Consider the following 15,467-nt stretch of genomic DNA (forward strand, 5'->3'; position numbering starts at 1 on the left):
AGGAGCCCATCACTGTGGCGACATCAGCCCCTGTATGGCCTGCCGTCCACCCAGGACCCTGGTGACTCATGGACCCAGAGGGACAGCGGCTTCCTCTGTGCTACCTGGCCTCGGGCCACCTAGCCCGCCTCAGAAGCGAGGGCATGGTCAAACCCGCCATGCTGGGTGCTCCTGGTCCTGCCTCGGCCAGGGCAGGCGTGGGACAAAGGCCAGCCTGGGTGTCTACGCCCAGGGCCTCAGTTTCCCCTTAAATCTGAACTTGGTGACAGAGAGGAGCCCCGAGATCTTCAGCGGCACTGGTCGGCATGGTTAGGGTCTCTGGGCATGGAGCCCCCTCCCAGGACCCCCACAAGCCATGCAGCCCAGGTACCCCACCCTGCACACATGGCTGACCACCCCCTAGCTGAGCAGAAGCCCCAGGGACCCGGGGTGAACACCCCCGGCCAGCGCCCAAGGCTACCCGATGGCTGAGGCCTTATCCAGGTTCTGGGGAGGGGTTCGATGTGTGGGCTCGGCGTGCGGTCGTGCTGACCACCTCCCTACTGAGTGAGTGAGACATGACCAGGGCTGCTCGGGCGGCCATGTGCAGGGGCCTTGCCCCCCCAGGATGGGCCGCTGGCTCCAGGCCGTCACCCCGTCCCTCTGATGCTCAGACGCTGCGGAGGGGCGGGGAGAGTGGGGCAAGGGTCCTGTGAATCTGGGGCCCAGAGCCGCAAATCCTTCCTCCTCCAGGCGTCTTTCCTGCCTCAGCCCCTCCCCAAGAACAAACACACGTGGCCGCCTTGGGGGGAAGGACGGAGCCCTGCGTGGCCCAGGAGCCGGGCGCCGGGCCAAAGCTTCTTGCTATATAAGCCCCGGGGCCCCCAGGGAGCGAGCACTGGGGCCCACTCCCTCCGGCCGCCAGCCCGCCGCCGTGCCAGCCCCCAGGATGGGTGCCCCGAACGGGTGCCTGGTGCTGGCCTGGGTCCTTGCGGCTCTGCTTTTGGTGCAGGAGACAGGTGAGGACGAGGACCCGGCTCTTTCTCTGCAGCAGGGGAGCCCTGCAGGCCACTCGCCGGGGGTCCTCCTCCTGAGAAGGGGCAGGCGAGAGCCCGCCCGGTGTGTCCCCACTGGGGCCCCCAGGCTCTCAGCCTCCATCCAGGAGAAGCTGGGGCCCCCGGGGAGAACCGCTGAGAGGGTGTTGGGGTGGGGGTGGGAGAAGAGGCCGAGGCTGGGTCCTTGGAGCTGGTCCCTGGAGCTCCCCACAGCGGCTCCAAAATTCCTGCTCAGATTAGGGTTGGAACAGTGACAGGGGCGCCCCGTCGAGCCCGCCCCCCGGCTCCCAGGGGCTCCCTGGCCGCCCCGTGGCACTTAGCATCTAGGGGAAGCACCACTGGCCCTAATACTTACTGTCAACATGAGAGACACGGCCTCAGGGGCTGCCTGGGTGACACCCAGCAGGGCTGGCCTGGAGCCCTGGCCACTGCAGGCCACCCCGCCCGGTGTCGGCCCTGAGCTCTGCTCCCGTGAGACCTCCCCACGGTGCGTCGCCCGGGCTCGGGGGGTCCAGGCATATGGACGCTGGCCCACGGCCCTCTCCGTCAGTCGTTTCCTGGGCGTGGAGCAGGGCTGGGGGGTGGGGGAGTTCCCCAGAGTGACTCCCAGTGGGGTGCCGGGCCCCCAGCCCACTGGGCTGTTCAGGCGACCACCTGCTGGCTCGCGCGGCCGGACTCTTCCAGGCTCCTCTGGGCCGCGCTGGCCTCGCAGCACGTGCTTGAAGAGTGGCTCCTCCAGCGGGCCGCCTCACCCCTGCCCGCTCCTCTCGGGGGGGCCGACCCCGCTGGGGTGGGCTAAGGCCGTCCGAGAGGAGGGCCCCACGTCGGGGTGTGTATGGGCCGCAGCGCGAAGACACTGTCGGTCGCGGGCGTTCCTCCGGCCCCGGTGGTGGAGACCCTGTCTCGCTGGGCGAGCGCCTTTGCCTGAGGAGGGCCCCGAGTCGAGTCAGTTCTCGTGGAGACGGGGCCTGGATGGGGAGGAAACCGGGCCTGCATGGGGAGGCGACGTGCAGGCCAAGCACCGCCGTGACCCTCTCTGGCTTTTGACCATGGGGTGCGGCTGCGGCTGGCCCCGGCCGGGCTCACGGGGGAGGAGCTGCTGGCCTGGGGTCCGGCGTGGAAAGGGGTAACGTCTGCGCCTGTAGGAAACGCAGTCTGCTGGGGCCCTCGAAAGGCAAGTTCGAAGCCGGGCCAGGCCCTGTGGTTTCTGGTCTGAGGTCCCTGCTGGGAGAGTCAAACAGGGAGCAGAGGCCGTCCCCATGGCCTCCCTGTGCCCTTCGCCGAGCAGGTTGCACTGGGGATATGGGGACATCGGGGCCCCACCTCCCACTCCCCAGGAAGTTCCGTCTTGGGCTGAGCATGGAGACTCCTGGCAGACCAAAGGGAGGAGGTCAGGGCCGCGTGAAGGGGGTGCCGCAGCCTGAGCTCAGCAGAGGCGCCTGGGAGGGCTCGCCGCTGTCCGCCACGGCAGCGAGGGGGCCTGGGGGCCTGGCCACCGGGGCAGTCAGGCTGGTGGAGGAGGCCCTGTCTGGAGGTGGTGGGCACACAGGCCCCTGGGGACAGCCACCCTGGCACCAGGGCCCCTGGGCCTCCTGCTGCCATAATGGACCGTTCTAACTCGAATCTGGCTCTGGTCTTGGGTTTCTGCTAAGTCACGCCTAGAAGCCTCCCCAACTGTGTGTGTCCTTCTCCCCAACAAAGCCGGTCTTTGTCCTTCTCCAAGGGACGCACGGGATGGGGCCGAACCCTCTTCTGGGGTGGCCGGGGTCAGTGGCACCAACGCCTTTTCCTGATTCCGTTCTCTTGCCTGGAGGCAGCAGCGCCACGGCCGTGTCTGGGCGGGATGAGGCACCACCCTGCGTTTGTGGACGGGCGGGTGGGGGTCAGCACAAGGCTCCCGGCGGAGGCCTCCCGCCCCGGCGGAGCTCCGCTTTCCACCCTGTCGCATGTCCATGGGGCCTGCCCAGGAAGGACGGGGAACGTCCAGCGGCTCAGGGACCCCCATCCCCTTTCCCTGCAGAGACCCAGAGCAGCGTGGAGCCCAGCCAGCCAAGCAGACAGGCCACAGAGCACAGCAGGAGGGTGGACGTCGGTATGCGGCCCAGGCTCGGAGGGCGGGGGGGGGGCGGCCCTCGGCAGGCAGAAGGGGCTGGGCTCCAAGTGGCCTGGCAACCTGGACGGGGCATGGGGACAGACCCCTTTCCACCTGCCCACAAGAAGGGACTGCAGGGGGCACAGGCCCTGGAAAGCTAAGGCACAGAGCAGAGAGCCCGAAAGGCTCACACATGCTCACACATGTGCCCACGCATGTGCTCACACCTTGTACATTTGTGTTCACACACACACTTGGGGCAGTAGTGTGTCTTGGACAGGTGGGGAGGGCCCGGGAGGGGCAGTCCCAGTCCTGGGGCTCGATGGGCTGGGTCATGGCGGCCAGCGAGAAGGGTGGGGGTCTCCGGCCAGGCCGTGTTTCTAGTGTGACCTGGCCTCCCTCTACAGCTTGGAGCATGACCGTCATCCCGCCCATCACTGTCTTGCCCACCATGAGCTGTGAGTGGACGCTGGCCACTGCTGGTGGGGGGCGGGGGTACTCCCAGATCTGGGGGGGAGCAGTGCGGGCAGCTGAATGGCCCCGGTCCCCGTGCGGGCAGCCGGCTCTCCTGGGCGCTGACCGCAGATGCTGGGTCCAGGGGGAAGGGCGCTCAGGGCGGCGACGCGGGCGAGCGGCCGCCCTCCTGGCTCCCCACCTCTGCAGACCCGGGGACGGCCACCCGCGGGTGGCTGGCAGGGCTGGCGGCGTCTGCTGGGGCCCCACACGCTCTCCCCGCAGCCCGGAACCCCGCGCACAACGGGCGCGTCTGCAGCACCTGGGGCGACTTCCACTACAAGACCTTCGACGGCGACGTCTTCCGCTTCCCCGGCCTGTGCAACTACGTCCTGTCCGCGCACTGCGGCGCCGCGTACGAGGACTTCAACGTGCAGCTGCGCCGCGGCCTGGCCGGCTCCAGGCCCACCATCACCCACGTCGTCCTCAAGACCCAGGGGCTGGTGCTGGAGGCCTCCAACGGCTCCGTCCTCATCAACGGGCGGCGGTGAGCCTGGGGCGGGCTGCGGCGGAGCCGGGACTCTGGGGCGGGCTCGGGATGTGCGGGGAGGGCCCCGGACCCTGCTGGACACCCGCTGCGGGACGACCAGAACTTTCCACCCCAGAGAGGAGCTGCCCTACAGCCGTGCAGGCCTGCTGGTGGAGCAGAGCAGCGTCTACATCAAGGTCACTGTCCGGCCGCTGCTGACCTTCATGTGGAACGGAGAGGACAGTGCCCTGGTAAGGACGCCCTGCCCCACGCCCTTCCTGGCCGGGTCGGGGCGAGCCTCCCAGCCCTGGGGGCAGGGCGGCGGGAGGAGAGGGCTCTGCCGCGGAGGCTGGACCTGCCCTCCTCTGCCCCCAGCTGGAGCTGGACCCCAAGTACGCCAACCAGACATGTGGTCTGTGCGGGGACTTCAACGGGCTCCCGGCTGTCAACGAGTTCTACTCCCATAGTGAGTGCCCCCCCCCCGGGCTCAGGGAACAGCAGGAAGCCTGTGGGTCCCTCGGGGGACCGGATGGTCCCGAGGAGGCCTGGAGGGGGCAGCCTGGGGCGGCCTCACCGAGACACTGGGCAGTACTCAAGCCAGGGGTGCCCCAGAGAGAAGTTCCTGGCACCCCGGGCACGGGCAGGGGGTCCCCCGGCAGCCACTGCCCACACGGCCCCCAGGGGCCCTCAGCACGCCCCACGCCGAGCACCTCCTGTGCACAGATGCCAGGCTGACCCCTCTGCAGTTCGGGAACCTACAGAAGCTGGACGGGCCCACAGAGCAGTGCCAGGACCCCCCGTCTTCCCCGGCCGGCAACTGCACAGATGTGGTGAGCCCGTGGCCCCTGCTTCCCCAAGGGCATGGGGCCCACCAGAGGCGCAGGCTCAGGCTTCCTGGGCTGGGGCCTGGGGTGTCCGGGTGAGAGAGGGTCTCTTAGCCCCCAAGCGGCCGAGGACATGGCCTCCAGTCTGGAGACACGCCCTCTCACCGACTCACCTCCACGGACCGCACACGTTCGGAGTGTGTGGGCAGCGCACGTGTGTGTGTCCTTCTGCATGTGCAAATATGTGTCCGCACACGAACAGTCCTGCCTGGGGTGGGGAGCGGGGAAGCCCCACTTTTTGGGTCTATCTGTGAGCTTTAAGTCAGGATGCGAAGGCTCAGGCCACCCCCAGCTGGTAGGGGGCGGGGGCTGCTGGAGAAGGAGGAGGGGTTCCCTGGTGGGCTGGCTTTGGCTCTGTTGGGGCTGCCTGAGGGCCTCCCCCGCCTCTGACTGGCCTCCTGGGTGCTCACACCATGAGCAGGTGTGTCCTGGAGCCCTGGCGGGGGCTGGGTCCACAGTCATGGCTCAGTCCCCAGAGCCAAGCAGAGCTCTGCACCCGGTGGGTGCGGGTCCACGTGGTGGGGGAGGCTGGGAGGGCCGCCAGCCGGCGGGGCGACAGATGCACGGGAGCATGGAGGGAGGACAGACGGTGGGTGGATGTGCGGGTAGAGGGACAGACGGACAGACGGGTGAAGGCAGAAAAGGAACTTCGGGGAGGAAGGGGGTCCCCCGGCCTGGAAATGTCCGCAGGGCCCGAGGGTGGAGAGTGCCGAGCGTCTGTGCTCCCCAGGAGGGCGTCTGCCGCCGCACCCTGCTCGGCCCGGCCTTTGCGGAGTGCAACAAGCTGGTGGACCCCACTGCGTATGTGGCCGCCTGTACCCAGGACCTGTGCCGCTGCCCCACCTGCCCGTGTGCTACCTTCGTGGAGTACTCTCGCCAGTGCGCCCATGCGGGGGGACAGCCCCAGGACTGGAGGGGCCCCGACCTCTGCCGTGAGTGGCTCCCAACAGGGCCAGCCCCCACACTCACAAGGGGTCCCTGGGGACGGGGACAACACCCCTGGGCAGGACATCCGGCATCTGGCTGGGGACCCGGGACAGGGGGAGTCGGTCGGGAGGGTGGGCAGGAGAGCAGAAGGGGATACGCCTGGGGGACCCAGGCTGGGTGCCACGAGCCGAGCTCACCCCAGGAGCCAGGCGGGCCCAGAGGGGCTCTCCGGGAGGCCCTGTGGTCCGGGCTCCCCTGCCTGCCGCCTCACCCAGAGGAGAGCTGGCGTCCAGGACAGGCGGGGCCCAGCCTCCCAGACAAGGGGTTCCCCGGGCCTGGCTGTGGCACACGAATGGCTGAAATCGGAGAAGCCTGTCCACCCCGTGCACGGGCAGCGTCCCGGGGCCTGACTGCTGCCTCCCCCCTGCAGCCCAGACCTGCCCCCCCAGCATGCAGCACCGGGAGTGCGGCTCGCCCTGCGCCGACACCTGCTCCAACCCCCAGCGCTCCCAGCTCTGCGAGGACCACTGCGTGGACGGCTGCTTCTGCCCCCCAGGCAGGTCCTCCTGGCCCCAGCCCCCGGCTGCCCCTGGTCACCGAGGTTCCAGCACCTGACCCGGCCTACTTACGATGCCCCCCTGTCTCCAGGCACAGTGCTGGATGATGTCACCCACCAGGGCTGCCTGGTCCTGGAGCAGTGCCCCTGCACACACGGGGGCCACACCTATGCCCCGGGAGCCTCCTTCACCAGCAGCTGCAGCGCCTGGTAGGGCCTCCCATCTGCCCGGGCCGGGGTGGGGGCGTATGGGATGGGCTCTGTCCCCTCTGCTCACGCCCCCCTCCCCCCTTCCCAGCACCTGCTCCGGGGGGCTGTGGCAGTGCCAGGACCTTCCGTGCCCCGGCACCTGCTCTGTCCAGGGTGGGTCCCACATCTCCACCTACGACCAGAGGCTCTACGACGTGCACGGGGACTGCAGTTACGTCCTGTCCAAGGTGCGGCCCTGGTGGGGTTGGCGGACCTGTTCAGGGACTCTTGGGCCCCCTCTGCCCCCATGCAGGGTCCCATGATGGCCGTCAGAAGGGTGAGGCCCCCCAGATCTCCTCCTGGGGTCCCATCTCCAAGGGAAGCCCCCGGGCTCACGCTTACTGGGCCAGGGGCTCCCAGACCCTGAGACAAGCTGTCTGGAGGTGGCCGCCGGGGCCGCGGGCCACCGTGGGCCACCACCCGTCTGCACCCACACGGGCAGTGCTGGGAACAGGCCCCACACGTGTGCGTGCAGCCGCACCCTGGTGGCTTTGCCCCTCAGACGTGTGCGGGGAGCAGCTTCAGCGTGCTAGCCGAGCTGCGCAGGTGCGGCCTGACGGACAACGAGAACTGCCTCAAATCGGTGGCGCTCAGCGTGAACGGCGGGGACACGGTGAGGCTCCCGCAGGGACACAGGGAAGCTGGCAGGACACATGGGCCCAGAGGACACTGACCCCCGCTCCCCGCTTACAGGCCCAGCCCCGCTCCCGAGTCCCACGGAGCCGGAGGTTCGAGGCCGGAGCTCCCCGCCCCTCTGCCGGGCTGGCCCCCGGGGGTGCTCCCTGGACCCCCAAGTAGGCGGGCTCCTCCCTGCACTGACCTGGCTGCTTCCTCCCCGCAGGTCATCCAGATCCAGGCCAACGGCGGGGTGTTCGTGAACTCCATCTACACCCAGCTGCCCGTGTCCGCAGGTGCGTGGCCCAGGACGGCTGGCCAGGCTGCAGCCGGGCGGCCTGCTCCCAGAGCCTGCATGCGGCCAGCTGGGTCCCTTGCTTGTTCTTCACGGCCCGGGGCCGTTCTTCAATATCCCGCCCGCAAGCGGGATGTGGTCTGACCCGCGGGGGCCTGGTGTGGAGCACACTCGGTGCCTGGCCTCCTGGGGACCAGGACCGGTCACTCCCAACACCGCCCACTCCCAGGGCCCGACGTACACCTGTCTCCTCCCAGCCCATCCCCGGAGGACCCTCCCCGCCCCCGGGGCTGTCGCCCCGGCAAGGGCCTCAGCCTGACTCGGACGCTGTCCCCACCCCCGCAGCCAACGTCACGGTCTTCCGGCCCACCTCCTTCTTCGTCCTGGCGCACACGGGCTTCGGGCTGCAGCTGCACGTCCAGCTGGTGCCGCTCATGCAGGTGCTCCTCAGGCTGGACCCCTCCTACCACGGACGGATGTGCGGTGAGGCCAGCTGGGGGGCTCGGGCGGGAGGCAGGCTCTGCCCTTGGGCTGACCCCCGGTGGCGTGTCTGCCGATGGTGCCGGAACCAGACCGGGGGCGGGGCTCTCTGGCTGGTCTCCTTGCGAGGGTTTCTGGGGGGAACGCGGGGCCAGTGCAATGGCCCGGCTGGATGCCCCACTGATGCCCGCTCCCTGGGCCTCGGCCCCCAGGCCTGTGCGGGAACTTCAACCAGAACCAGGCCGACGACTTCCGGACCCTCAGCGGCGTGGTGGAGGGCACGGCCGCCGCCTTCGCCAACAGCTGGAAGACGCAGGCCGCCTGCCCCAACGTCAAGAACAGCTTCGAGGACCCCTGCTCCCTCAGCGTGGAGAACGGTACTCCCACCCCTGGGAGCACCCATTTACCTGGGTGGGGGGGGCTGGGGGACTCCCCATCTGGGCGCGGGTGCGTGTGGGCGGCAGGGCCTGGGGCCCATCGGCACCGTGGGTCGGCCCCACACGTCACAGCTCTCCCGGGGGTGGGGGCGGGAGCGGAGGCCGCGGGGTGGGAGGCGCCGGGGAGGGGCCGTGGGGACGGCCGCCAGCCGGCTCGCCTTCCCTGCCCCAGAGAACTACGCCCAGCACTGGTGTTCCCTGCTCACCGACCCGGCTGGAGCCTTCTCCCGCTGCCACTCTGTGCTCAACCCCACGCCCTTCCACTCGGTGAGAACCCGGCCCACCTGCAGCTGCCTCCGGCCTCCTCTCGGGGCTCCCCGCTCCAGCATGTGCCCAGGTCGGCCAGTCCTCCCTGGGTCCCGCAAGCTTGTCAGCTCTGCCACCGTGGGTGTGGTTCTCGGGGTCGCTAAAAGCTAGAGAAAGTGCTTCTGTCCCAGTCCTGGAGGACAGAAGACTGAAAGCAAGGGGTGGGCGGGCCACGCTCCCTCCTAAGGCTACAGACCTTCCTCCTGCGCCTCCCAGCTCCTTGGGGCTCCAGGTAACACCCAGGCTTGTGGCCACATCACCCCAAGCTTTGCCTCCGCGCCCCTCCCCTGTGTCGGTGCCCAAACTCAGAGCCCGTCCTGATGACCGCATCTTAATTGCATCTGCAAAGACCCTGTTTCCAGGAGGGTCATTTTCTTATGCCCCGGAGGTTAGGACTTCTGCATGCCTTTTGGGGGGACCCAACCCAACCCACACAGCTGGCTCGAGGGCCACTTTCCCCGAAGCTCAAAGCCCACAGTGCCCACGAACGCACCCTCGGGAGGGCGTGTCTGCAGCTGGAGGGCTGGGCCCACCTCTGCCCACACTGGGGGTGGCGTAGTTCCCCTCGTCACCCCACGTGTGTGCCCCGCGAGCGGTGGCATCTGTGGAGTGCAGCCGGACCCCCGGTCCCGTGCAGGCCCCTCCTGACCCTGACCTTAGCATGGCCTCGGGCCTTCTTTCTGCCCCTCCCCAACCTGGCCTGCGCAGTCCCTTAGGGGTCCCTCCCGGGGGCCCTCCACGAGGCCCCCGCCGCTCCCATCCGGCAGCGCTGAGGGCCCTGCTTGTGGTGGAGCGCCCGGCCCGGGTGGGGGTCCCAGGAAGGACGCACAGGGAGAGGGAGAGGAGGGTCCCTGACGGCCCCCCACGGCCCCGTCCCCAGAACTGCATGTTCGACACGTGTAACTGCGAGAAGAGCGAAGACTGTCTGTGCGCCGCCCTGTCCTCCTACGTGCACGCCTGCGCGGCCAAGGGGGTGCTGCTCAGCGGCTGGAGGGATGGCGTGTGCAGTGAGTGTCCCCCAGGCCGGTCCGGCTGCCCTGGGGGTGGGGGCCAGGGCGCCCGGGACCCGGGGGGCGGGCGGACACTCCCACTCCCACGTTCTCAGCCGGAGCTCCACGCTTCCTCGTCCGGGCCAACCGAGGACCCGGTGTCAGGGGGAAACTGTCTTGGGCTGTGTAAACCCCAGCCTGGAGGGACGCTCCGGCCACTGACCAAGCGCTGCCCCCGCCCCAGCCAAGTATGTGAGCAGCTGCCCCCAGTCCCAGAACTACAGCTACGTGGTGGACGGCTGCCAGCCCACCTGCCGCGCTCGGAGCCAGGTCGACGTCACCTGCAGCGTCCCCTTCCTGCCTGTGGACGGCTGCATCTGCCCCGCGGGCACCTTCCTGGATGACTCGGGTGCCTGCGTGTCCGCCGACGCCTGTCCCTGCTACTTCCGTGGCTCCGTGTTGGCCCCAGGGGAGGTGGTGCATGACAATGGCGTGGTGTGGTAAGCGGCCGGCTGGGCCCGTGCCCCCAGCGCGCCACTGCCCCCCCGACACCCCGTCCTGAGCCCGCAACGCTCTGGCCCCCCATGTCATACCCGACGGTCTCTGGGCCTCCTGGGACGGTTCTGAAACACAGCAGGGCTCCCTGGGAGGGATGCTCGCCCTCCGCCCCTCAGCTGTGCGGTACACAGGGACCCCGCCCCTGGCCAGGGGCAGGGTTCTGAGGGTCCGGTGCCCAGGTGGGATGTGTGTGTTGGGCTCTGGGCAGAGCGCTGGGTGGGGCCTGAGGGGCGGTGGGTGGACAGTGGGCCCAGCAGGCCGGCCTGTCTCTCGCAGCTCGTGTGTGGCGGGGAGGCTGAGCTGCCTGGGAGCGGCGGAGCATCGGAGCTCAGGTAGGGCCTCCTGCCACGCCCGGGCTCAGGGGCTTCCGTGGGCCTGGGCTGCGGCCCCTCCCAGCCCAGCGGTCTCCCCCTGCAGGGTGTGTGGCCCCCATGGTGTACCTGGACTGCAGCAATGCCTCGGCGGGCGCGCCCGGAGCCGAGTGTCTCAGGAGCTGCCACACGCTGGACGTGGACTGTGTGAGTGGCTGGGGAGAGTGGCTGCGCCCCAGCGTCCCTGGGCATGGGGGGGGCTAGCGCTGACGCCGTGCCCGTCCACAGTTCAGCACCCACTGCGTGTCCGGCTGCGTCTGCCCCCTGGGGCTGGTGTCGGATGGCAGCGGGGGCTGTGTGGCCGAGGAGGACTGTCCCTGCCTGCACAACGAGGCTGTCTACAGGCCGGGGGACACCATCCGGGTGGACTGTAACACCTGGTGGGTCGGGGCCCCTCTGTGGGATGGAGGGAGGTGGGGGAGGAGCCGAGGCCTGGCGATGTCCCCACCCCTGGGAAAGCCCGGGACGGTCCCCTCTGTCCTTAGAAGGTGCCCCCAGGGCCCAGCCAGTCAGAGCTGCCACCAGGACCCCCGTCCCTGCCTCACCAGGCGCTGAGGACTTGGAAGCCAGAGAGGCGGGCGGCAGGCCGATGCCCACGCTGCCCCCTCCGCTTAGCCCTCTGCAGAGGGTGGCCGGCCGGGGCTGGTCCTGGGCCCGGGGTGAGCAGCCGTCTGCCGTCCTCAGCACGTGCAGGAGCCGCCGGTGGGTGTGCAGCCACGAGCCCTGCCTGCGCACCTGCGTGGCCTATGGGGACGGTCACTTCATCACCTTCGACGGGGAGCGCTATGGCTTCGAAGGGACCTGCGAGTACACGCTGGTCCAGGTGCGCGGGGGCCCCTCCGCGTCCCCCAACCCGGCCCGCCTGCTCCCGCGGCCTGAGCTCACCCTGACCCCTGCCCGTCCCAGGACTACTGCGGGGGCAATGGCACGACCAACGGGACCTTCCGCGTTGTCACCGAAAACGTCCCCTGCGGGACCACGGGCGTCACCTGCTCTAAGGCCATCAAGCTCTTCCTGGAGGTGAGGGACCACCGGGAGCCCTGTCCTTCTCTCTGTCCTCTGGCTGGACAAATGGCCACAGCCGGGGCACCTGAAGCCAGAGAAATGCATTCTCTCTCGGTTCTGAGCCAGGAGTCTGGCAGCAGGGGTCCCAGGGCAGAGCCCCCTGCCAGCCTCCGGGGGCTCCCTCCTGCCTCCCCCGCCCCTCCCCCACGGGCCCGCCCCTTCTCTCCTGTCCCAGGGACACCTGTGTTTGGGCCGAGGCCCACCCTAATCCGGGTGAGCTCGTCCCTCCCTGACTCCCACAGAGACCCTTCTTCCAGACAAGGCCGCGTTCACAGCCTCCAGGGCTGGGATGGGGACACACGTAGTGGGGGTCTGTGTTCAGCCCACTCCATCGGGGCGCCCAGTTCCAGCCGAGGGAGGTCAGCGTTCACCAGGCGGAGAGCCACACTGCTCTCTGGGGGCATCGCCCCTGCTGACCCGTGGCCCCTCCCCAGGCCCCCAGCTCTCCCTGCGCAGGTCCGGCCTCGTGTTCGCCGACAGTGTCGGGAGCCCGGTCCTCCTTGACCCCGGTCTCGCGCCTTGGGCCCTGACCACCCGTGGGGCCCTTGCCTCAGGCCTCCGGTGGGCTCCGGCCCTCAAGCCGGCCCCTCAGTCCCTGCAGCCGCTGCCCCGTGTGTCCCCCGCAGAGCTACGAGCTGGTCCTGCAGGACGGCGGCTACAGGGCGGTACAGCGCGGGCCGGGCGGAGAGCCGCCCTACAAGGTCCGGCACATGGGCAACTACCTCACCGTGGAGACCCGCGGCGGCCTCGTGCTGTCCTGGGACCGGAGGACAAGCGTGTTCGTGAGGCTGAAGCAGGACTACAAGGTGAGGGCCGGCGGGCTGCAGGCCCCTCTGGGCACGGTCGGAGCCCCCACTCCTAGATCTGTCCCCGAGGGGGCCCTCGGGCAGCTCATGAGCCACGGAGGGCCGGGCCGAGTCCGCTCTCCACGCCGGCTTCTGAAGGGCGTGTCAAGGCCAAACCGCCCAACAGGCCGAGTCCTGGTCAGAACGCCGCTCGCGCTCCGCGGGTCCCCACGCCCACTAGGCCTGCCTGCCCCCGGTCCGCCTGCCCGCCCGCTGGCTATAGGGCCCACTGTGTGCCTGTCCTCCTGCAAGTTCACAGGGCACTACCCTGGAGTCCCCCTGCCGGTCTGGGCCGGTGCTGTGCCCTCAGGCTGCTCCCTGAGCCCCCCGTGCCGCCGTCCCCCGTCTGCAGGGCCGGGTCTGCGGCCTGTGCGGGAACTTCGACGACAACGCCGTCAACGACTTCACCACGCGGAGCCAGTCCGTGGTGGGCAGCGCCCTGGAGTTTGGCAACAGCTGGAAGTTCTCCCCGTCCTGCCCCGACGCCCCGGCCCCCAGGGACCCCTGCACCGCCAACCCGTACCGCAAGTCCTGGGCCCAGAAGCAGTGCAGCATCATCAACAGCGTGACCTTCGCCGCCTGCCACCCTCAGGTGGGCTGAGGACCCGGGCTCCGACCTGGGGGCTGGGGCTGCCTCCCACTTCTGGCAGAACTGGGTCTGGCCTGGGCTGGGCCTCCGAGCTTGGACTGGGCGTCGGTGCTGGCGCGTGGGAGGTCCAAGCGGTGTGCCACGACACCCCGGGGTCCCGGCCGGAGCATCCCCGCGGCTCGTTGAGCACTCGGGCCCCTCCCCTGCAAGTGAGGCTACGAGACATCCGGACCGTGGGTGCTGCCTCCCCGTCCCACCCACGTTCCCTGGCAGCCGGGCCTCGCGCGCTCCGGGGACTGGCGGTTCTCCTCCGAGACCCTTCCCTGAGGTCCTTCTTGTGACTTTCGCGAGGGCGCGGGTGCCCGCGCACAAACGTGGTCTCAGGGTGCAGGACTTGCCGCTGACATGTGGGCGGCTTAGGAGGGACAGGCTGGTGGCAAACGTGTCTTGGGTCCCCTCTGGGCTCTGCTGCTTGAGGGAGGGGTGTGGTCAGGGGGCTGTCCCCTCATCCCGAGGAGACAAGCAGGGTCACGACACGGCCGTGGGGAGGGCCGTCTGCGACCACAGATGCGATGTGGGTGTGCGTGACAATGCCAGGCGGGTGGGAGGCACGGATCTCAGACCGCAGACGTGGGGTGCGTGTGCAGCCCGCTCCCGCGCTCGTGCAGGGCTGGAGGTCCCCCAACTACTGCTGAGCGGCCCCTCCTCCGCCCCCCAGGTGGACCCCGCCAAGTACTACGAGGCCTGCGTGGGCGACGCGTGCGCCTGCGACTCGGGGGGCGACTGTGAGTGTTTCTGCACGGCCGTGGCCGCCTACGCACAGGCCTGCCGCGACGTGGGCGTGTGCGTGTCCTGGCGCACCCCGGACACCTGCCGTGAGTGGGGCTCTGCTGCGGCGCTGAGGGGCGGGCAGGGGTGGGGCCCGGGTGCCCAGACGCAGGCCCACGTCCGGGCACTAACGGACCAGCTGGGCAGGCCGCCACGGGACGGGACCAGTGTGCTGAGGGCGGGGCTGGAAGCAAGGGGTGCACCCTCAGCCACCCCCCTCCGCGCTCAGCCCTGTTCTGCGACTACTACAACCCCGAGGGCCAGTGCGAGTGGCACTACCAGCCGTGCGGGGCGCCCTGCATGAGGACCTGCCGGAACCCGGGCGGCCGCTGTCTGCACGACCTGCCGGGCCTGGAAGGTGAGGAGCGGGGAAGGGACAGGTGGCCGCCCCGCACGGTGCCCAGCACCCGGCCACCAGGGTGAGTCTCCTCCACGCGCTGTGCCTGTCCAGGCTGCTACCCGAGGTGCCCGCCCAGCGAGCCGTTCTTCAGCGAGGACCAGATGAAGTGCGTGGCCCAGTGCGGCTGTTACGATGAGGACGGGAACTACCATGACGTGGGCGCGAGGGTCCCCACGGCAGAAAACTGCCAGAGCTGGTGAGTGGGGGGGGGGCGAGGGGGCAGGGGGCCGGGCAGGGGTGCTGGCGGGGGCGAGGGGGCCGGGGGCCGGGCAGGGGTGCTGGCGGGGGCGAGGGGGCAGGGGGCCGGGCAGGGGTGCTGGCGGGGGCGAGGGGGCAGGGGGCCGGGCAGGGGTGCTGGCGGGGGCGAGGGGGCCGGGGGCCGGGCAGGGGTGCTGGCGGGGGCGAGGGGGCCGGGGGCCGGGCAGGGGTGCTGGCGGGGGCGAGGGGGCAGGGGGCCGGGCAGGGGTGCTGGCGGGGGCGAGGGGGCAGGGGGCCGGGCAGGGGTGCTGGCGGGGCCTGGCGGGCCCTCAGCGCTCCCCTCTCCTCTTCCCCAGTGAGTGCACTGCCGGCGGCCTCCAGTGCACACACAGCCTCACAGGTAAGGCAAAGGGGCGGCCCCCGGGGCTGGGGCCAGGGCTGAGGGCTGCGAGTGAGCCCTGTGCCGGGCCTGTCTCCCAGCCTGCACCTGCGTCTACGAGGGCAGGACCTACCATTACGAGGACGTCATCTACAACACGACCGACGGGCTCGGCGCTTGCTTGGTGGCCATCTGCGGACAGAATGGAACCATCCTCCGTCGGGCTGTGGAATGTCCCGGAACCCTGTCCACAATGCCCTTCACCTTCACCACCACCGTGGTCCCGCTCTCCACGACGGGTGAGCCTGGCGGACATGCTGCTGGTCCCGCCCACCCCCGAAGCCTTAAGCCCAGACCCCAGGTGACAGTCTGGGCAGAGCAGGAGGGC

At 69.9% G+C, this 15,467-nt stretch overlaps 1 protein-coding gene across 1 annotated transcript in view; it reads left to right on the top strand.

Annotated features, from left to right (window-relative positions):
• Positions 1–928: 928 nt before the first annotated feature.
• The window catches only part of MUC5B (mucin 5B, oligomeric mucus/gel-forming), a gene marked incomplete at both ends in the record, with an annotated part of 29,931 nt that continues 15,392 nt past the window's right edge, over positions 929–15,467 (top strand). The window contains 30 exons of the mRNA XM_080817865.1: positions 929–998; positions 3,055–3,126; positions 3,534–3,584; positions 3,865–4,126; positions 4,245–4,359; positions 4,484–4,574; positions 4,832–4,938; positions 5,723–5,924; positions 6,350–6,475; positions 6,568–6,685; positions 6,774–6,912; positions 7,227–7,337; positions 7,566–7,635; positions 7,980–8,117; positions 8,327–8,491; positions 8,724–8,818; positions 9,738–9,864; positions 10,091–10,346; positions 10,681–10,736; positions 10,822–10,922; positions 11,004–11,155; positions 11,460–11,598; positions 11,682–11,795; positions 12,467–12,646; positions 13,038–13,277; positions 13,993–14,149; positions 14,332–14,460; positions 14,554–14,698; positions 15,057–15,100; positions 15,181–15,378. Coding sequence (XP_080673991.1) covers positions 929–998; positions 3,055–3,126; positions 3,534–3,584; positions 3,865–4,126; positions 4,245–4,359; positions 4,484–4,574; positions 4,832–4,938; positions 5,723–5,924; positions 6,350–6,475; positions 6,568–6,685; positions 6,774–6,912; positions 7,227–7,337; positions 7,566–7,635; positions 7,980–8,117; positions 8,327–8,491; positions 8,724–8,818; positions 9,738–9,864; positions 10,091–10,346; positions 10,681–10,736; positions 10,822–10,922; positions 11,004–11,155; positions 11,460–11,598; positions 11,682–11,795; positions 12,467–12,646; positions 13,038–13,277; positions 13,993–14,149; positions 14,332–14,460; positions 14,554–14,698; positions 15,057–15,100; positions 15,181–15,378 — 3,970 coding nt within the window. The remainder of the gene's footprint in view (positions 999–3,054; positions 3,127–3,533; positions 3,585–3,864; positions 4,127–4,244; positions 4,360–4,483; positions 4,575–4,831; positions 4,939–5,722; positions 5,925–6,349; positions 6,476–6,567; positions 6,686–6,773; positions 6,913–7,226; positions 7,338–7,565; positions 7,636–7,979; positions 8,118–8,326; positions 8,492–8,723; positions 8,819–9,737; positions 9,865–10,090; positions 10,347–10,680; positions 10,737–10,821; positions 10,923–11,003; positions 11,156–11,459; positions 11,599–11,681; positions 11,796–12,466; positions 12,647–13,037; positions 13,278–13,992; positions 14,150–14,331; positions 14,461–14,553; positions 14,699–15,056; positions 15,101–15,180; positions 15,379–15,467) is intronic.

This window comes from Martes martes, assembly GCF_963455335.1.
Source record: "Martes martes genome assembly, chromosome: 10".
Classification (NCBI taxonomy): domain Eukaryota; kingdom Metazoa; phylum Chordata; class Mammalia; order Carnivora; family Mustelidae; genus Martes; species Martes martes.